This window comes from Salmo trutta, chromosome 29, assembly GCF_901001165.1.
Source record: "Salmo trutta chromosome 29, fSalTru1.1, whole genome shotgun sequence".
Taxonomy (NCBI): Eukaryota; Metazoa; Chordata; class Actinopteri; order Salmoniformes; family Salmonidae; genus Salmo; species Salmo trutta.
In genome coordinates, this window is record NC_042985.1 from 13,093,068 (window position 1) to 13,115,762 (window position 22,695).

Below are 22,695 nucleotides of genomic sequence, written 5' to 3' on the forward strand. Positions count from 1 at the left end.
CTCCTGTACAAAGTTGCTGGGAAGTCATGTGTCCTACTTATGTCAGTACACTCATAACCTAAGCATTGCGAAACTACTATTTGATCAAATTAACCTCATGTAGCAAGAAGGCCATTCCATTTTTTGGTTGACCAAATATGACAATCATTGACCTCCATACAAAAACTAGGCTTGTGTGAAAAAAATGCTGTAAATGCCACCTACTGGTGACAGTTATTCCTCTCACTTTGCCTCTTCCTCTCTGGTAATGACAAGATAAGGTCAGAGGAGTCCAGTAGAATATTAAAAAGCAGCTTTATTTCCTGAGTTAGAGGTCAGAGGTGAAAGGCATTGTTGCTGGGTCATTCTCACAGGTAGTATGGAGTCTGCATGGGGCTGCATCTCAAACTCAACTCTGGACATTGAAGCCAGATCCACTGCATTTTTTCTAATCAGGAACTGATTTAGGCATGGCTGCAATTAATAGGTAGAACAGAAAACCAGCAGGCTCCAGACCTCATAGGGTAAGAGTTGAATACCCCTGCCCTACATATATTTAAGTGCACTTCTTTTGGCCAGAGACCTAAGTTGGGGAAAGGTGTCATTTGAGATGTAGCCTTTATCTTTTAAAAATGTATTTGAATTTGGTGATCCAACACTCCTAATCTGTCCACAAACCCAACTGCTAGTGGGGTCGTGACCCGACTTCCAATACCACTGATTTATATCATAATGAATAAGAGGACATGGACAAGGTGGACCTGATCCTATATTAGTACTCTAACTCTGAGACTCTGAATCTGATCCTATATCAGTACTCTAACTCTGAGACTCTGAATCTGGGCCCTTTATCTGGGTTCTGTATAAATGGTCTGAGTGTCAAGAGGTTGGTTCTGGGTGGTCTGGTTCTGGGGAGGGCTGCGGTGTGGACTCCATCTCTGGCACTCAACAACAACACAGTCTGATGAGTGCGGCCTGCAGCAGCGCTGTGTGTGTTATTGTACGTCTTTGTGTGTTTATCAGTGTATCAGTCGCCGCACAGTCTGACAGGGTTGTTCCCTATGATGCCCAGTTCGTAGAGGATGGCCAGAGTGGCAAAAACAACATAGCAGAACAGAGAGACGATCCCCAGCTTCCAGTCCAGCTTCCAGCCGTTTATATGGACCGCCACGAAGAGAAAGACGATGGAGAGGAGGAGGGTGGCGGAGATGAAAACCAGACCGGTGCTGTTGACCTCCACAGGGTTGACCGTGTCCACAAACACTGTCTTAATGAACCAGGGAAGACCCAGACACAGCATGTCAAACACATTAGAACCCACGATGTTGGACATGGCCATGTCGGCTTTACCTGGAACAGAGCAAGAGATAGGGGAGGAGAGAGAGGAGGAGCAGGGGGAGGAGAGAGGAGGAGAGAGAGGGGAGGAGAGAGCGGAGGAGCGAAGGGAGGAGAGAGGGGACAAGTAAAATGACATAACACTATGTTGTACATGTCTGTTTTACCTACACTACATGACCAAAAGTATTTGGACACCTGCTCGTCAGGCATTAATATGGAGTTGGTCCCCCCTTTGCTGCTATAACAGCCTCCACTCTTCTGGGAAGGCTTTCCACTAGATGTTGGAACATTGCTGCAAGGACTTGCTTCCATTCAACAATGAGCATTAATGAGGTTGGACACTGATGTTGGGCAATTAGGCTTGGCTCGCAGTCGGCATTCCCATTCATCCCAAAGGTGTTCTATTGGGTTGAGGTCAGGGCTCTGTGCAGGCCAGTCAGGTTCTTCCACACTGATCTTGACCAACCATTTCTGTATGGACCTCGCTTTGTGCATGGGCCATTGTCATGATGAAACAGGAAAGTGCCTTCCACAAACTGTTGCCACAAAGTTGGAAGCACAGAATTGTCTAGAATGTCATTGTATGATGTAGCGTTACGATTTCCTTTCTCTGGAACTAAGGGGCCTAGCCCAAACCATGAAAAACAGCCCAGACCATTATTCCTCCTCCACCAAACTTTACAGTTGGCACTATGCATTCTGCCAGGTAGCGTTCTCCTGGTATCCGCCAAACCCAGATTTGTCCGTCGGACTGCCAGCTGGTGAAGCGTAATTAATCACTCCAGAGAACGCGTTTCCACTGCTCCAGAGTCCAATTGTGGCGAGCTTTACACCACTCCAGCCAACGCTTCGCATTACGCATGGTAATCTTAGGCTTGTGTGCAGCTGCTCGGCCATGGAAACCCATTTCATGAAGCTCCCGACGAACAGTTCCTGTGCTGACGTTGCTTCCAGAGGCAGTTTGGAACTAGGTAGTGAGTGTTGCAACCGAGGACAAACAATTTTTACTAGGCACTTCAGCACTCGGCGGTCCAGTTCTGTGAGCTTCTGTGGCCCACCACATCGTGACTGAGCCGTTTTTGCTCATAGACATTCCACTTCACAATAACAGCACTTACAGTTGACCAGGGCAGCTCTAACAGGGCATAAATTTGACAAACTGACTTTTTGGAAAGGTGGCATCCTATGACGGTGCCATGTTGAAAGTCATTAAGATCTTTAGTACGGGCCATTCTACTGCCAGTGTTTGTCTATGGAGATTGCATGGCAGTGTGCTCGATTTTATACACCTGTCAGCAACGGGGTGTCCACATACTTTTGTGTATATAGTGTAAGAGAGAGATGGGACTTAAGTATGACTTGAACGATTATGATAAGGGAGACATCAAGTGGAATAAGTTGCAGCTGTGGGCTCTATTTCGCTCTGAAGTAATATGTCTCTATGTATCTACTGTCCTGGAAAAGAGATGTATCTCAGGGGGACTAAAGGTCAGAAAGGATCAGAAATGGAGCTACAGTAGTAGTTACCTTCTCTAGCGACCATGACACTAGCCACTGTGTCTGGTATACTGGTCCCTGCAGCTAACAGAGTCAGGCCCATCACTGTGTCTGGGATACCCAGAGTCTCTCCTGTTACATACAACACAGAGAACACACAGTCAGATACACAGGACATAGAGTCAGGCCCATCACTGTGTCTGGGATACCCAGAGTCTCTCCTGTTACGTCTCAGACATAACACAGGGTCAGATACAACACAACACAGGGTCAGATACAACACAACACTGGGTCAGATACAACACAACACTGGGTCAGATACAACACAACACAGGGTCAGATAGAACACAACACTGGGTCAGATACAACACAACACTGGGTCAGATACAACACAACACAGGGTCAGATAAAGCCCAACACAGGGTCAGATAGAGCCCAACACAGGGTCAGATAGAGCCCAACACAGGGTCAGATAGAGCCCAACACAGGGTCAGATAGAACACAAAACAGGGTCAGATAGAACACAACACAGGGTCAGATAGAACACAACACAGGGTCAGATAGAACACAGAACTGGGTCAGATAGAACACAACACAGTCAGATAGAACACAACACAGGGTCAGATACAATACAACACAGGGTCAGATAGAACGCACCACTGGGTCAGATAGAACGCAACACTGGGTCAGATAGAACACAACACTGGGTCAGATAGAACACAACACTGGGTCAGATAGAACGCAACACTGGGTCAGATAGAACACAACACTGGGTCAGATAGAACACAACACTGGGTCAGATAGAACACAACACTGGGTCAGATAGAACGCAACACTGGGTCAGATAGAACACAACACTGGGTCAGATAGAACACAACACTGGGTCAGATACAACACAGGGTCAGATATGTCATACATCACAGTCAGGCCCATCACTGTATCTGGGACACCCAGGGTCTATCCTAACATAGAGAGCACAGGTAGATATAACACACAGGATACAGGTATATATAACACACAGGCTACAGGTATATATAACACACAGGATACAGGTAGATATAACACACAGGATACAGGTAGATATAACACACAGGATACAGGTAGATAGAACACACAGGATACAGGTATATATAACACACAGGATACAGGTAGATATAACACACAGGATACAGGTAGATATAACACACAGGATACAGGTAGGTATAGCACACAGGATGAAGTTAGATATAACACACAGGATACAGGTAGGTATAACACACAGGATACAGGTATATATAACACACAGGATACAGGTAGATATAACACACAGGATACAGGTATATATAACACACAGGATACAGGTATATATAACACACAGGATACAGGTAGATATAACACACAGGATACAGGTATATATAACACACAGGATACAGGTATATATAACACACAGGATACAGGTAGATATAACACACAGGATACAGGTAGGTATAACACACAGGATGCAGTTAGATATAACACACAGGATACAGGTAGATAAAACACACAGGATACAGGTATATATAACACACAGGATACAGGTAGATAGAACACACAGGATACAGGTAGATATAACACACAGGATACAGGTAGATAAAACACACAGGATACAGGTATATATAACACACAGGATACAGGTATATATAACACACAGGATACAGGTAGATAGAACACACAGGATACAGGTAGATATAACACACAGGATACAGGTATATAGAACACACAGGATACAGGTAGATATAACACACAGGATACAGGTATATAAAACACACAGGATACAGGTAGATATAACACACAGGATACAGGTATATAAAACACACAGGATACAGGTAGATATAACACACAGGATACAGGTAGGTATAACACACAGGATACAGGTAGGTATAACACACAGGATACAGGTAGATATAACACACAGGTTACAGGTAGATATAACACACAGGATACAGGTATATATAACACACAGGATACAGGTATATATAACACACAGGATACAGGTAGATATAACACACAGGATACAGGTAGGTATAACACACAGGATACAGGTAGATAGAACACACAGGATACAGGTATATATAACACACAGGATACAGGTATATATAACACACAGGTTACAGGTATATATAACACACAGGATACAGGTAGATATAACACACAGGATACAGGTAGATATAACACACAGGATACAGGTATATATAACACACATGATACAGGTAGGTATAACACACAGGATACAGGTAGATATAACACACAGGATACAGGTAGGTATAACACACAGGATGCAGTTAGATATAACACACAGGATACAGGTAGGTATAACACACAGGATACAGGTAGATATAACACACAGGATACAGGTAGAGACAACACACAGGATACAGGTATATATAACACACAGGATACAGGTATATATAACACACAGGATACAGGTATATATAACACACAGGCTACAGGTATATATAACACACAGGATACAGGTAGATATAACACACAGGATACAGGTAGATATAACACACAGGATACAGGTAGGTATAACACACAGGATGCAGTTAGATATAACACACAGGATACAGGTAGGTATAACACACAGGATACAGGTAGATATAACACACAGGATACAGGTAGAGACAACACACAGGATACAGGTAGATATAACACACAGGATACAGGTATATATAACACACAGGATACAGGTATATATAACACACAGGATACAGGTATATATAACACACAGGATACAGGTATATATAACACACAGGATACAGGTAGATATAACACACATGATACAGGTAGGTATAACACACAGGATGCAGTTAGATATAACACACAGGATACTGGTATATATAACACACAGGATACAGGTAGATAGAACACACAGGATACAGGTAGATATAACACACAGGATACAGGTAGATAAAACACACAGGATACAGGTAGATATAACACACAGGTTACAGGTAGGTATAACACACAGGATACAGGTATATATAACACACAGGATACAGGTATATATAACACACAGGATACAGGTAGATATAACACACAGGATACAGGTATATATAACACACAGGATACAGGTATATATAACACACAGGATACAGGTAGATATAACACACAGGATACAGGTAGGTATAACACACAGGATACAGGTAGATAGAACACACAGGATACAGGTATATATAACACACAGGATACAGGTATATATAACACACAGGCTACAGGTATATATAACACACAGGATACAGGTAGATATAACACACAGGATACAGGTAGATATAACACACAGGATACAGGTATATATAACACACATGATACAGGTAGGTATAACACACAGGATACAGGTAGATATAACACACAGGATACAGGTAGAGACAACACACAGGATACAGGTAGGTATAACACACAGGATACAGGTAGATATAACACACAGGATACAGGTAGAGACAACACACAGGATACAGGTATATAACACACAGGATACAGGTATATATAACACACAGGATACAGGTATATATAACACACAGGATACAGGTAGGTATAACACACAGGCTACAGGTATATATAACACACAGGATACAGGTAGATATAACACACAGGATACAGGTAGATATAACACACAGGATACAGGTATATATAACACACAGGATACAGGTAGATATAACACACAGGATACAGGTATATATAACACACATGATACAGGTAGGTATAACACACAGGATACAGGTAGGTATAACACACAGGATACAGGTAGATAGAACACACAGGATACAGGTATATAAAACACACAGGATACAGGTAGATATAACACACAGGATACAGGTATATATAACACACAGGATACAGGTAGATATAACACACAGGATACAGGTAGGTATAACACACAGGATACAGGTAGATATAACACACAGGATACAGGTAGAGACAACACACAGGATACAGGTATATATAACACACAGGATACAGGTATATATAACACACAGGATACAGGTAGATATAACACACAGGATACAGGTAGATATAACACACAGGATACAGGTATATATAACACACATGATACAGGTAGGTATAACACACAGGATACAGGTAGATATAACACACAGGATACAGGTAGAGACAACACACAGGATACAGGTAGGTATAACACACAGGATACAGGTAGATATAACACACAGGATACAGGTAGAGACAACACACAGGATACAGGTATATATAACACACAGGATACAGGTATATATAACACACAGGATACAGGTATATATAACACACAGGATACAGGTAGGTATAACACACAGGATACAGGTATATATAACACACATGATACAGGTAGGTATAACACACAGGATACAGGTAGGTATAACACACAGGATACAGGTAGATAGAACACACAGGATACAGGTATATAAAACACACAGGATACAGGTAGATATAACACACAGGATACAGGTATATATAACACACAGGATACAGGTAGATATAACACACAGGATACAGGTAGGTATAACACACAGGATACAGGTAGATATAACACACAGGATACAGGTAGAGACAACACACAGGATACAGGTATATATAACACACAGGATACAGGTATATATAACACACAGGCTACAGGTATATATAACACACAGGATACAGGTAGATATAACACACAGGATACAGGTAGATATAACACACAGGATACAGGTATATATAACACACATGATTCAGGTAGGTATAACACACAGGATACAGGTGGATATAACACACAGGATACAGGTAGAGACAACACACAGGATACAGGTAGGTATAACACACAGGATACAGGTAGATATAACACACAGGATACAGGTAGAGACAACACACAGGATACAGGTATATATAACACACAGGATACAGGTATATATAACACACAGGATACTGGTATATATAACACACAGGATACAGGTAGATATAACACACAGGATACAGGTAGGTATAACACACAGGATACAGGTAGATATAACACACAGGATACAGGTAGAGATAACACACAGGATACAGGTATATATAACACACAGGATACTGGTATATATAACACACAGGATACAGGTATATATAACACACAGGATACAGGTAGAGATAACACAGGATACAGGTATATATAACACACAGGATACAGGTAGATATAACACACAGGATACAGGTATATATAACACACAGGATACAGGTAGATATAACACACAGGATACAGGTAGATATAACACACAGGATACAGGTAGAGACAACACACAGGATACAGGTAGATATAACACACAGGATACAGGTATATATAACACACAGGATACAGGTAGATATAACACACAGGATACAGGTAGGTATAACACACAGGATACAGGTAGGTATAACACACAGGATGCAGTTAGATATAACACACAGGATACAGGTATATATAACACACAGGATACAGGTAGATATAACACACAGGATACAGGTATATATAACACACAGGATACAGGTAGATATAACACACAGGATACAGGTAGATATAACACACAGGATACAGGTAGATGAAACACACAGGATACAGGTAGATATATAACACACAGGATACAGGTAGAGATAACACAGGAAACACAATAAGAAAGGCTTCAGGTGGACAACAGTGCAAAATGGTTTAGAAACACTACTTTAAAGGAGTCCCTTCCCCATTTTATTTTATTTAACCTTTATTTAACTAGGAAAGTCAGTCAATAACAAATTCTTATTTGTAATGACGGCCTACCCCGTCCAAACCCTAACCCAGACAACGCTGGGCCAATTGTGTACCGCCCTATGGGACTCCCAATCACGGCCGGTTGTAATACAGCTTGGAATCAAACCAGGGTCTGTAGTGACGCCTCTAGCACTGAGATGCAGACCGCTGCGCCACTCGGGAGCCTATCACTCTCTCATCCCTCCCTCCATCCCTTCTTTCATCTTTCCCCCCTGTACCTCCTCACAAATCCCAAGTCTTACTGGTCACATTACAAAGTTCAGACGACAGAGAAACACCACAGGGAAATACACACAAATGCCCCCATTGATGAACTCTTTATTTTCTCTCTGCTATCCCCCCTCCCTTTCTTGGTTTCTCTTTATCGCTCCCTCTCTCTCTCTTCCCCATAAGGCCGTCTCTTTTGCTCTGCCTCTCTCTCCCCATCCCTCTCTCTTCTTTTTCTCTCCCCCATCTCTCTCTCTCTCTCTCTCTCTCTCTCTCTCTCTCTCTGTCTCATGTGAGCTGTTCTGAAGGTTAAAACATAATAATCCCATTATACTCTCATGTCTACCAACGTCACATGACAACATGATGTAAGGTCAGTTCTTTGTGTTTTCTCTGTAATGGTAAAGCTTGGGGATAGCTGATCCTAGATCTGTGCCTAGAGGCTACTCCCACCCGAAGCTCACATGACGTCTTCTGGCAGCCATGCAGTGTGTGAGGTGAAGCAGGCGGTAATCCGACTGCTGTGTGTGTGTGTGTGTGTGTGTGTGTGTGTGCACGCGTTGTGGATGTGTGCATGTTGTGTGTGTACGTGCGTCTGTCTATGTCTGTGTCTGTGTTTAATGTGTTTAAGTGTACCTGCGTTTGTGTGCCTTCATTTGCATGCATCTGCATGTGTGCATGTGTTCACATGTGTGTGTATCCATGCGTGTGTGTGTGTATGTGTGTGTATCCATGCGTGTGTGTGTGTATGTGTGTGTATCCATGCGTGTGTGTGTATCCATGCGTGTGTGTGTGTATCCATGCGTGTGTGTGTGTGTGTGTATCCATGCGTGTGTGTGTGTGTGTGTATCCATGCGTGTGTGTGTGTATGTGTGTGTATCCATGCGTGTGTGTGTGTATCCATGTGTGTGTGTGTGTGTATGTGTGTAATCCTGGTGCTGGCTTGGCTAGTGTCTGGCCACCGGACCATTGGAGCTCCACTAAGCCTGTAGGACCCAGCTCTGCTCTGGAATCCCAGGAATCAGCATGTGACTCAACTATAACATCTGACATGTTCTCATACACTTTCTAAACCTCCTCGTTTGGACTTCCTTAACTCTCTGATTGAGTCACATGAAAAGGGTTTAAACTAATGTGATTCCTTCTTTTCATGTAAAACCTGCAAATGTTTTGCTCAATAACACCTGCAGTCTGGAAGCAGGCACTTAGACCTCATACACACACAAGTTATACCACTAAGGTACAACACATTTGCACAGAAATAATTACACAATTGTTGTGGAGACACAAGAACGGTTCAGACAACACAAACATTGTGTCAAATGTACTGTACATCAGTTGTACAACCTGAGTGTACACAGGGCCTAAGGCAATATATTGAGGAATGATGTATTGTGTATTGAGGATATATTGTGAAAAGCATTGATAAAAATGACATTGTTTTCCGACAGGTGGCGTCACTCCTACGCAAAGCTCATCCCTTAACCAGACAATGTAGAGGGAATCGTCACTCTATCTGACGTCAGACAATGGTAACACTGATGTAGAGGAGCCTGACTTACCTAGTGACCATCCAGACCAATAAGGATATATTTACTTACGATAGTGACCCTCCAGACCAGTGTGTGTATATATATATAGATAGTGCCTTGGGAAAGTTTTCAGACCCCTTAACCTTTTCAACATTTTGTTAGGTTACATACAGCATTATTCAAAAATGTATTGAATCGTTTTTCCCCCTCCTCAATCTACACACAATACCCCATAATGACAAAGCAAAAACAGGTTTTTAGACATTTTTGCTAATTTATAATTTAAAAAAAATGTAAATATCATATTCACATAAGTATTCAGACCCTTTCCTCAGTACTTTGTTGAAGCACCTTTGGAAGCGATTACAGCCTTGAGTCTTCTTGGGTATGATGCTACAAGCTTGGCACACCTGTATTTGGGGAGTTTCTCCCATTCTTCTCTGCAGATCCTCTCAAGCTCTGCCAGGTTGGGCAGGGAGCGTTGCTGCACAGCTATTTTCAGGTCTCTCCAGAGATGTTCGATCAGGTTCAAGTCCAGGCTCTGGCAAGGCCACTCAAGGACATTCAGAGACTTGTCCCGAAGTCACTCCTGCGTTGTCTTGGCTGTGTGCTTAGGGTCATTGTCCTGTTAGAAGGTGAACCTTCGCCCTAGTCTGAGGTCCTGAGCGCTCTGGAGCAGGTTTTCATCAAGGACCTCTCTGTACTTTGCTCCATTTATCTTTGCCTCACTCCTGACTAGTCTCCCAGTCCCTGCCGCTGAAAAACACCCCCACAGCATGATGTTGCCACCACCATGCTTCCCTGTAGGGATGGTGCCAAGTTTCCTCCAGACGTGACACTTGGCCTTCAGGCCAAAGAGTTCAATCTTGGTTTCATCAGAGCACAGAATCTTGTTTCTCATGGTCTGAGAGTCTTTAGGTCCCTTTTGGCAAACTCCAAGCGGGCTGTCATGAGCCTTTTACTGAGGAGTGGCTTCCGTCTGGCCACTCTAGCATAAAGGCCTGATTGGTGGAGTGCTGCAGAGATGGTTGTCCTTCTGGAAGGTTCTCCCATCTTCACAGAGGAACTCTAGAGCACCTCACAGACCAAGGCCCTTCTCCCCGATTGCTCATTTTGGCCAGGCAGCCAGCTCTAGGAAGTCTTGATGGTTCCAAACTTCTTCCATTTAAGAATGATGGAGGCCACTGTGTTCTTGAGGACCTTCAATGCTGCAGACATTTTTTGGTACCCTTCCCCAGATCTGTGCCTGGACACAATTCCTTTGACCTCATGGCTTGGTTTTTGCTCTGACATGCACTGTCAACTGTGGGACCTTATATAGACAGGTGTTTGCCTTTCCAAATCATGTCCAATCAATTGAATTTACCACTGTGATCAATGGAAACAGGATGCACCTGAGCTCAATTTTGAGTCTTATAGCAAAGGTTCTGAATACCTATGTCAATAAGGTATTTCTGTTTTTATTTTTTATAAATTTGCAAAAAAAACAACTGTTTTAGCTTTGTCATTATGGGGTATTGTGTGTAGATTGCTGAGGATTAAACAAAAATGTGATACATTTTAGAATAAGGCTGTAACATAACAAAATGGCAGCTTCATTAAATAGTACGACACAACATCAGTCTCAATGTTAACAGTGAATAGTGACTCCGGGATGCTGGCCTTCTAGGCAGAGTTGCAAAGAAAAAGCTATATATCAGACTGGCCAATAAAAAGAAAAGATTAAGATGGGCAAAAGAACACAGACACTGGACAGAGGAACTTAGAGCCAGTTTGCACTGTTCTGTGACGGGAGTAGTACACAGCGTTGTACGAGATCTTTAGTTTATTGGCAATTTCTCGCATGGAATAGCCTTCATTTCTCAGAACAAGAATAGACTGACGAGTTTCAGAAGAAAGTTCTTTGTTTCTGGCCATTTTGAGCCTGTAATCGAACCCACAAATGCTGATGCTCCAGATACTCAACTAGTCTTAAGGCCAGTTTTCAGCTGTGCTAACATAATTGCAAAAGGGTTTTCTAATGATCAATTATACCTTTTAAAATTATAAACTTGGATTAGCTAACACAACGTGCCATTGGATCACAGTAGTGATGGTTGTTGGTAATGGGCCTCTGTACGCCAATGTATATAAAATCTGCCGTTTCCAGCTACAATAGTCATTTACAACCTTAACATGTCTACACTGTATTTCTGATCAATTTGATGTTATTTTAATGGACCAAAAATGTGCTTTTCTTTCAAAAACAAGGACATTTCTAAGTGACCCCAAACTTTTGAACGGTAGTGTATATATACACATATATATTTACCTACGATAGTGACCATCCAGACCAGTACGTATGTGAAGGCTGAGATCCAGACAGCGGACATAAAGAAGGTGAACATGAACCATTTTTTCCAGAACCGTCTCCTGCAGTCTGGAATCGTCAGGTAGAGAATCACGATGGCCGGGAGGGACAGCACCCACAGGATTCGCTTCAGGTCGTTCTCTGGCATCGAGAACACACTCTTGTGGTCTGGAACACACACACACACACACACACACACACACACACACACACACACACACACACACACACACACACACACACACACACACACACACACACACACACACACACACACACACACACAGAGAGAGAGAGAGAAAGAAAACACAAGGGGTGTCAATCCCTGTTCTCATATGAAACACACAGGTGTGATTTACTTGAATAAGTTCTCACACAAATTGGGACATTTTATGTAGAAGCCAGAGAAAGCATTCAAGAGAAAATATGTGTGTATGATTCTCAGATCTGTGTTTTGATTAGCGGCACCTCTTGCTGTGTTGTTGTTGCTTGGCAGGAAAAATGTTGCAATTTGTTCTCTGCCTCCGCAACCCCCCCCCCCCCAGTCTGCATGGCATCAATGTGTCATATAGCAGAAGCGGTGTGTGTGTGTGTGTGACAGATAGAGTCAGCTACCCTCTGGTATCTCATTCAGGCCGTGCAGACTGAGGGAAATGTGTGAGTATCCTGAATCATCCTGGAAGATTCCGCTGTCGCTTCTAGAACGTCTGTGGACCCTCAGAGTGGTGTGGACCAATGGCTGTGTCTCCCTGTGATCCCCGGAACCTTTCCCCAGGCAAGTACAGCAGGGGCTGAACCTGCTCAGAACACACTCACTGATCCTCAGGTCAAAACACAACACTACGATGTACACCCCATAGACCAGCAACAGACAGGCTGCATCATACCTGGGGAGAGGGGAGGAGAGGAGACGGGAGGGGAGGAGAGGGGATGGGGGGGAATGGGAGGAGAGGGGTGGGGAGGGAAGGAGAGGAGAGGAGAGGAGAGGGGAGGGGAGGGGAGAGGAGGAGATTTGAGGAAAGGAGAAGAGAGGAGGGAAGAGGAGAGTTAAATGCTAATAAAAACTAATACAATCACTTGTACATGTATATTAGATCAGATTGGTTTATGGCTCTGTAACCGGCAGTAATAAAATAGGAGGGTTGTGTACCCAGGAGGATTGTTGATGATTAGTATCACACCGCTGGGCTATAAAGTGTTACTGCATGCTGAGATTGAGGAAGTGGAGTTGAACACAGATACTTACCAGTACACACAGGGCACTTTAACTTTATTGTAAAAGACAATAAATTCTCAATGACATGTAAAACTTCCGCTGTCCTGGAAAAGTTATACTGTTGCAAACACACAGAAGGCACTCCCTACACACACAGAAGGCACTAGCTACACCTCACCTACACTTCACACACACACACACACACACACACACACACACACACACACACACACACACACACACACACACACACACACACACACACACACACACACACACACACACCCAAACCATAACCTTAACCCGAAAACCTAACCTTAACCCTAACACTAAACCTAAACCTAACACTAATTCTAACCTTAACTCTAAACCTCCTAGAAATAGCATTTGACCTTGTGGGGACCAACAAAATGTCCCCCAGTTTGTCAAATGTTTGTTTGTTTACAATTCTTGTGGAGACTTCTGGTCCCCATAAGTATAGTTAAACATGTCCACACACACACACACACACACACACACACACACACACACACACACACACACACACACACACACACACACACACACACACACACACACACACACACACACACCAAAACCTAACCTTAACCTTAATCCTAGCTCCTAACCCTAACCCTGAAACTAACCCTAGCTCCGAACACACACACACACACACACACACACACACACACACACACACACACACACACACACACACACACACACACACTTACCAGTAGACTTTGTTGTCTGAAATGATGGCTATAACAGCAGAGATAGAGATGGCGTAAGCTAGACAGTCCCTGAACAGAGGCCAACAGGTCAGACGACCCACCTAGGACAGAAAACACACTGTTTACAGCTTATAGTACACACACACACACACACACACACACACACACACACACACACACACACACACACACACACACACACACACATACACACACACCAACACACACACACCAACACACACACACAGGGCCCGCCTGCTCATTAGGCGACTGCCTATGGCGGCAGATTGACTAGATGCACCTCCAGCAACACATTAAACCTCACATAATTCTGCCCAAAAACAATGTCAATTTCTCTCAACCAGTTGAATATGGGCTTTTTAGGTCAGCACTGATGCCGTGATGCTGTGATAAACAGTGTTTACTTTGTTAAAGGCAGGGACGCAGAATATTTATCTTGTCCATTGCCAGCGTGCCTCTGCAGGGTGCTGATGGAGAGATGCATTGCTGGAGCGATCTACTAACATTCTGTCAGACAAATCATTTAGCACACATAGGATATGGTAGAAAGAATATGTGGCCTTTTCTGTAAGGGAAAGGGGGATACCTAGTCAGTTGTCCAACTGAATGTATTCAACTGAAATGTGTCTTCCGCATTTAACAAAACCCTTCTGAATCAGAGAGGTGCAGAGGGCTGCCTTAATCAACATCCACGTCTTCGGCGCCCGGGGAACAGTGGGTTAACTGCCTTGCTCAGGGGCAGAACAACAGATTTTTACCTTGTCAGCTCAGGGATTCGATCCAGCAACCTTTTGGTTACTGGCCCAACACTAACTACTTGGCTACCTGCCTGTAGCTTACAGGCTGCAGATAAAATGTATGACAATGTAAATAGACAGAAACTTCTTACACTATGCAGGTTGCTCCAATCAAATAGTTTAACCTAAATGGCGCCCATTCAAATAAAAATTGCACTGACATGTTAACAAACAACATATCCTAAAAACAGGACAGGTCAAAGTAAAATGGACAATATGGTCTGGACAATCAGTTTACTCACACCTGCTGTCCAGGAGATTCATCCGTAGGCCAAACTCTCATTATCAGTGGTTTCAAGTTTGTATCCATACATTTTTGATGAGCTGATCATAGCGAAAAAGAAAATACTTCTGCATTTACTATCGGTGGGCCTACCACATGGATTCAGAACAGTTTATTTCAGGCGACACTGTAGGCTATACCGCAGTAAGCACGGACTGACGCCAACGCCTTTCGGATGCCTTTTGACCTTGATTTCCATGTCCATGGACTTTCGTCCGGACCATCCGGTCTGGACCAAATCTTAACCAATCATAGATGTTTATTCTTGGCTCAGATTTGGTCTGGTATGGACCAGCCTTGATACAGTGGGGGAAAAAAGTATTTGATCCCCTGCTGATTTTGTACGTTTGCGCACTTACAAAGAAATGATCAGTCTATAATTTTAATGGTAGGTTTATTTGAAAAGTGAGAGACAGAATAACAACAAAAAAATCCAGAAAAACGCATGTAAAAAATGTTATAAAATGATTTGCATTTTAATGGGGGAAATAAGTATTTGACCCCTCTGCAAAACAGGACTTAGTACTTGGTGGCAAAACCCTTGTTGGCAATCACAGAGGTCAGACGTTTCTTGTAGCTGGCCCCCAAGTTTGCACACATCTCAGGAGGGATTTTGTCCCACTCCTCTTCGCAGATCTTCTCCAAGTCATTAAGGTTTCGAGGCTGACGTTTGGCAACTCGAACCTTCAGCTCCCTCCACAGATTTTCTATGGGATTAAGGTCTGGAGACTGGCTAGGCCACTCCAGGACCTTAATGTGCTTCTTCTTGAGCCACTCCTTTGTTGCCTTGGCCGTGTGTTTTGGATCATTGTCATGCTGGAATACCCATCCACGACCCATTTTCAATGCCCTGGCTGAGGGAAGGAGGTTCTCACCCAAGATTTGACAGTACATGGCCCCGTCCATCGTCCCTTTGATGCGATGAAGTTGTCCTGTCCCCTTAGCAGAAAAACACCCCCAAAGCATAATGTTTCCACCTTCATGTTTGACGATGGAGATGGTGTTCTTGGGGTCATAGGCAGCATTCCTCGTCCTCCAAACATGGCGAGTTGAGTTGATGTCAAAGAGCTCCATTTTGGTCTCATCTGACCACAATTCTTTCACCAGTTGTCCTCTGAGTCATTCAGATGTTCATTGGCAAACTTCAGATGGGCATGTATATGTATTCTTGAGCATGGGGACCTTGCAGGCGCTGCAGGATTTCAGTCCTTCACGGCGTAGTGTGTTGCCAATTGTTTTCTTGGTGACTATTATGGTCCCAGCTGCCTTGAGATCATTGACAAGATCCTCCCGTGTAGTTCTGGGCTGATTCCTCACCGTTCTCATGATCATTGCAACTCCACGAGGTGAGATCGGCCTGGGGCATGGAGGGATATTGACAGTTCTTTTGTTTCTTCCATTTGCGAATAATCGCACCAAATGTTGTCACCTTCTCACCAAGCTGCTTGGCGATGGTCTTGTAGCCCATTCCAGCCTTGTGTAGGTCTACAATCTTGTCCCTGACATCCTTGGAGAGCTCTTTGGTCTTGGCCATGGTGGAGAGTTTGGAATTTGCTTGATTGATTGCTTCTGTGGACAGGTGTCTTTTTTACAAGTAACAAGCTGCGGTTAGGAGCACTCCCTTTGAGAGTGTGCTCCTAATCTCAGCTCGTTACCTGTATAAAAGACACCTGGGAGCCAGAAATCTTTCTGATTGCGAGGGGGTCAAATACTTAATTCTCTCATTAAAATGCAAATCAATTTATAACATTTCTGACATGCGTTTTTCTGGATATTTTTGTTGTTATTCTGTCTCTCACTGTTCAAATAAACCTACCATTAAAATTATAGACTGATCCTTTCTTTGTCAGTGGGCAAACGTACAAAATCAGCAGGGGATCAAATACTTCCCCCCCCCACTGTATGGCCTAAACATAGACGTCTAGAAATTGAGTCTTTTCAACTTTCATTCAGAACCGAAAATGAACCTGATTTCAACGTGGTCGGCAGAACGGCCAGGACTTGCCTGACACACACACACACACACTGTGCAGTTTACACAATCATCTCCCCTCCTTAACCTACTAAAGCTGCCCCTGGCTGGAGTGGATGATTATTATACCACTGAGCTCTTTATGGTTAGGTAAGGCTTCCCATAATGTGTGTACTGTACACATACCACTTTGGTCAGGAGTCCACAAGCAGCACAGATCCCCAGGAGGTTGTAGACAGCTGATCCTACGATGGTGCTCACACCAATGTCTCCCTTTGTCACAAACACACCTGGGTAAGACAACACACACACACACACACACACACACACACACACACACACACACACACACACACACACACACACACACACACACACACACACACACACACACACACAGACACAGACACAGACACAGACACACAGACAGTTGTTAACACATGATGATGATGATTGTAGTGAGTTGCAGTTATTCTCAGCAAACCATAGTAATTATATGTTGTGCATATGTTTCAGATGCCTTACGTACCCAGAAAGGCAGTGACCATTTCAGGAGCAGAGCTGCCTGCTGCCATAAAGGTGGCTCCTGCTACGTCCTGAGATAGACCCAGACCTGGAAAGGAGACCAAGAGATGTTGCCATTTCACACACAGACAAACGCTCACACACACACACACAAGCACACACGCACGCACGCACACACACACACACACACACACACACACACACAGACAGAGAGAGAGTGACTTACGGTCACTGATAAGTTCTAGAGAAGGTAGAAAGTAGTCGTCACAGACTATAGCAACTGCCAGCAGCATGTAAAATATGATCATAAAGTGTATGAGGAGTCCTCCATCCTTCCTCTCCTGTAGTGTGAAGAACCCCTCTGGAAACTCAGATGACTGCGTTGTAATACACTCTGTCTCATTCTCTGAAACAACACACACAGAGTTGTCTAAGTTACAGAAAGTAACAGACTACAAACTCAGTAAAAAAATATACATATGTAGGTATGAAAGTCAGAAAATAAAATTAACCCTTTGAAGTGAAAAAAGAAAGTAACAGTCTACAATAACATAATTCTAGACTTTTTGAATAAATGTCTGTAACATTACAGAGTGACCACAGTGGCAACATTGTGTCTATTCTTCATAGGAACGTTATGGGGATTCGTTCTCAATTAGTCACCGCCATTAGCTGCGAAAACATTGTCACCATTTATTGGCTTGATATAATTAATTATCAGGCTTGATGGGGAGATATTAACACTCACCCAGCGCCCGGCGCACTCTGTTGGAATGGGAGTCCTCCTGAGCTGCTGCTGCAGTGAAAGACACAAGATGGACCGTGCAATATAAAACTAAAACTAGTCCTAGAAAATAAGGTATAAAGTCTTTTCTGTTCTTCTTGTGGAGCACTCCGTCTCTATACATGGTTTTAGAATAGAAAGCGGTAAAAAAAAATACAGTTTCATTGACTACTGCTGCAGTGCGTCATGAGTTCACTAATAAGCCAGTAAACATACAAGCCTCTTACTAACTAACTAACCTAACTCACATATACCACTACTACCACTACCCTACTCTATTAGGGCTGAAGAGAGATCATGGGAGAGAAAAGCATATTTTAAGGCCTGTGTTCAGAGAGAGAGAGATAGAGAGAGAGAGCGAGAGAGAGAAAGAGAGAGAGATCACGGGATGAAGTTATTCTAGCTGAAGGCACCCCAGCCTCCTGTAACTCTCTCCCTCCTCCCCCCCATTCGATTCGACCACCATAGAAAAGTCTCAGGATAGGAAAGAGATTTCCTGGAAATAAACATTTAGTCATTTAATATTATTAGAAAGGCCTCACTCATGGTGCACATATAGGCCTAGGCTCCCATACAGAACAATTATATATTGGAATGTATTTCAATAAAATTGAAATATATTAGGGAAATGTTTTTATCATGTATTCTTACAATATATAAATAAATAAATTAAATATATGTAAATATATATTTTTTATATATGTGTAAAATACACACACCTCATAATCTTCTCTACCCCGATGATAATGTTGAGTCTCTATTGACCTCTAGTAACTTAGCATTAGGTTCCCAAAGTGGTAGTTTGCATGGATCATTGAGTTATAGTTGACAATGCATTCTGCAGCTATTGAGGTATAGCCTACCTGCCACTTATCAAACATAGTACAAATAAATTAGGTGTTTATTTAAAAAAGACACTGGAACGTAGAACATATCTGTACAAATATTTTAAAATGTATTAAAATATATTTTTCTTCTGAGCTGTCAATCACAATTTCAAATGTTCGCGAGCCCTCACCCCAGGCTGGCCCCAGCAGCCATTACAATTTTTTATTTTATTATTCAGAAGAAGAGAGCAGTTGTCACCGCCACAGAGCTTTCTAGTGGATATTGGCATTTTATTTGATTTATACATTCATAACATTGAATTAAATATGTTTTAAACCTGGTGGGTGATAATTTCTTCAATTGCATGCAAGGGTTTTCATCGAGATTGCTAACAAAGCTAGCTAGCTAGCTAACGTTAGCTCCTTTAGATTACCAACAACATGCAGTGTGACTGACCAAGGTAAGAATTGTTATGAAAAATTAAGTTCAGTAGAGTTAATGTCATGTATGTATTAGATATAATTTAATTGCCAAAGCTATTGTTAAATGTTATTGGCAAGCCACGTTATGTGTTGCTTGTTGGCTAGCTAATTTAGCTAGCATTAGTGAGGGTTGGGTGTCTGATAGAACTAGATTATTTCTGGCAAAAAATAATAATATCTTTCCCTGCTGCAGTGGATCCTTCTGGTCTTGAGTCTTAGCTGCCTATGGACAGACCCCAGCCAATGGAAATAGTCTTTTGTATCATTTAGCTAGCTAGTTCCCAATTCAATTAAAACGTCTTCAATGAACATTTACCCCTTATTTATTAATCATCTTGTGTGGAATTGTTTCACTAACTCTCTGTCTCTGCATTATCCACATGATAACGTTCATCTTGTGAACTGGAGGTGAAGGAATCTGCATTGTAAGTATACATTTGATGTTCAAAGACATCAATTTCAAATACAGATGTGAAAGTCACATTATATTTTGTGTTTCAGATGCGACCTTCCAGTGATTCCGATGCCACTATTCAACAATGGGCCAAGTTATTTGAGAACAAAATAAAGATGGTTGAAAACTCTCAGTTGTCATTTCAAACTTGTCAAAGTATACCACAGCCTGCTATTGCGATTTACTGCTGAACTTTGTAGTTGTATGCGTTGAATTTTAATGTAGCCTAGCTACAGTATCTAAAGTAAAAGTAACATTTTCCATTCATTAAAATACATGGTAACATATATTTCTCAAGTATATTTTGCAATATGTTTTACTAGCTACCACAGCATATCGTCAAAATGTATTTCCACACCATATATTTAAATATATAGACATATGTGGAAATATATGAAAATGGCCAATTTTGTAATACAGTCAAATCAAATCAAATCAAATTGATTTATATAGCCCTTCGTACATCAGCTGATATCTCAAAGTGCTGTACAGAAACCCAGCCTAAAACCCCAAACAGCAAGCAATGCATGTGAAAGAAGCACGGTGGCTAGGATAAACTCCCTAGGAAAAACTCCCTCAAAAGGCCAAAACCCTAGGAAGAAACCTAGAGAGGAACCAGGCTATGAGGGGTGGCCAGTCCTCTTCTGGCTGTGCCGGGTGGATATTATAACAGAACATGGTCAAGATGTTAAAATGTTCATAAATGACCATGGCACCCAAGGGGGGGCGCCAACCCAGACAGGAAGACCACGTCAGTGACTCAACCCACTCAAGTGACGCACCCCTCCCATGGACGGCATGGAAGAACACCAGTAAGCCAGTGACTCAGCCCCTGTAACAGGGTTAGAGGCAGAGAATCCCAGTGGAGAGAGGGGAACCTTCACCTTCACACTCCTGGGCCAGACTATACTTAATCATAGGACCTACTGAAGAGATAAGTCTTCAGTAAAGACTTAAAGGTTGAGACTGAGTCTGTGTCTCTCACATGGGTAGGCAGACCATTCCATAAAAATTGAGCTCTATAGGAGAAAGCCCTACCACCAGCCGTTTGCTTAGAAATTCTAGGGACAATTAGGAAGCCTGCGTCTTGTGACCGTAGCGTACGTGTAGGTATGTACGGCAGGACCAAATCGGAAAGATAGGTAGGAGCAAGCCCATGTAATGCTTTGTAGGTTAGCAGTAAAACCTTGAAATCAGCCCTTGCCTTAACAGGAAGCCAGTGTAGGGAGGCTAGCACTGGAGTAATATGATCACATTTTTTGGTTCTAGTCAGGATTCTAGCAGCCGTATTTAGCACTAACTGAAGTTTGTTTAGTGCTTTATCCGGGTAGCCGGAAAGTAGAGCATTGCAGTAGTCCAGCCTAGAAGTAACAAAAGCAATGTTACGTAGATGGAAAAAAGCTGTCCTTGAAACAGTCTTGATATGTTCTTCAAAAGAGAGATCAGGGTCCAGAGTAACGCCGAGGTCCTTCACAGTTTTATTTGAGACGACTGTACAACCATCCAGATGAATTGTCAGATTCAACAGAAGATCTCTTTGTTTCTTGGGACCTAGAACAAGCATCTCTGTTTTGTCCGAGTTTAAAAGTAGAAAGTTTGCAGCCATCCACTTCTTTATGTCTGGAACACAGGCTTCTAGCGAGGGCAGTTTTGGGGCTTCACCATGTTTCATTGAAATGTACAGCTGTGTGTCATCCGCATAGCAGTGAAATTTAACATTATGTTTTCGAATGACATCCCCAAGAGGTAAAATATATAGTGAAAACAATAGTGGTCCTAAAACGGAACCTTGAGGAACACCGAAATTTACAATTGATTTGTCAGAGGACAAACCATTCACAGAGACAAACCAGGCCAGAACTTGTCCATGTAGACCAATTTGGGTTTCCAATCTCTCCAAAAGAATGTGGTGGTCGATGGTATCAAAAGCAGCACTAAGATCTAGGAGCA

The 22,695-nt window shown here is 42.6% G+C and overlaps 1 protein-coding gene across 1 annotated transcript; it reads right to left on the reverse strand.

Annotated features, from left to right (window-relative positions):
• Positions 1-277: 277 nt before the first annotated feature.
• Positions 278-19,392, reverse strand: LOC115166953 (sodium/potassium/calcium exchanger 5-like). The gene is made up of 9 exons (XM_029720925.1): positions 18,946-19,392; positions 18,424-18,603; positions 18,202-18,285; positions 17,859-17,962; positions 14,600-14,700; positions 13,265-13,536; positions 12,611-12,817; positions 2,845-2,946; positions 278-1,329 (listed from the first exon to the last, which is right to left on the reverse strand). The coding sequence occupies exons 1-9, from the start codon at positions 19,103-19,105 to the stop codon at positions 1,007-1,009; spliced, it is 1,533 nt and encodes a 510-aa protein (XP_029576785.1). The 5' UTR covers positions 19,106-19,392; the 3' UTR covers positions 278-1,006.
• Positions 19,393-22,695: the final 3,303 nt, after the last annotated feature.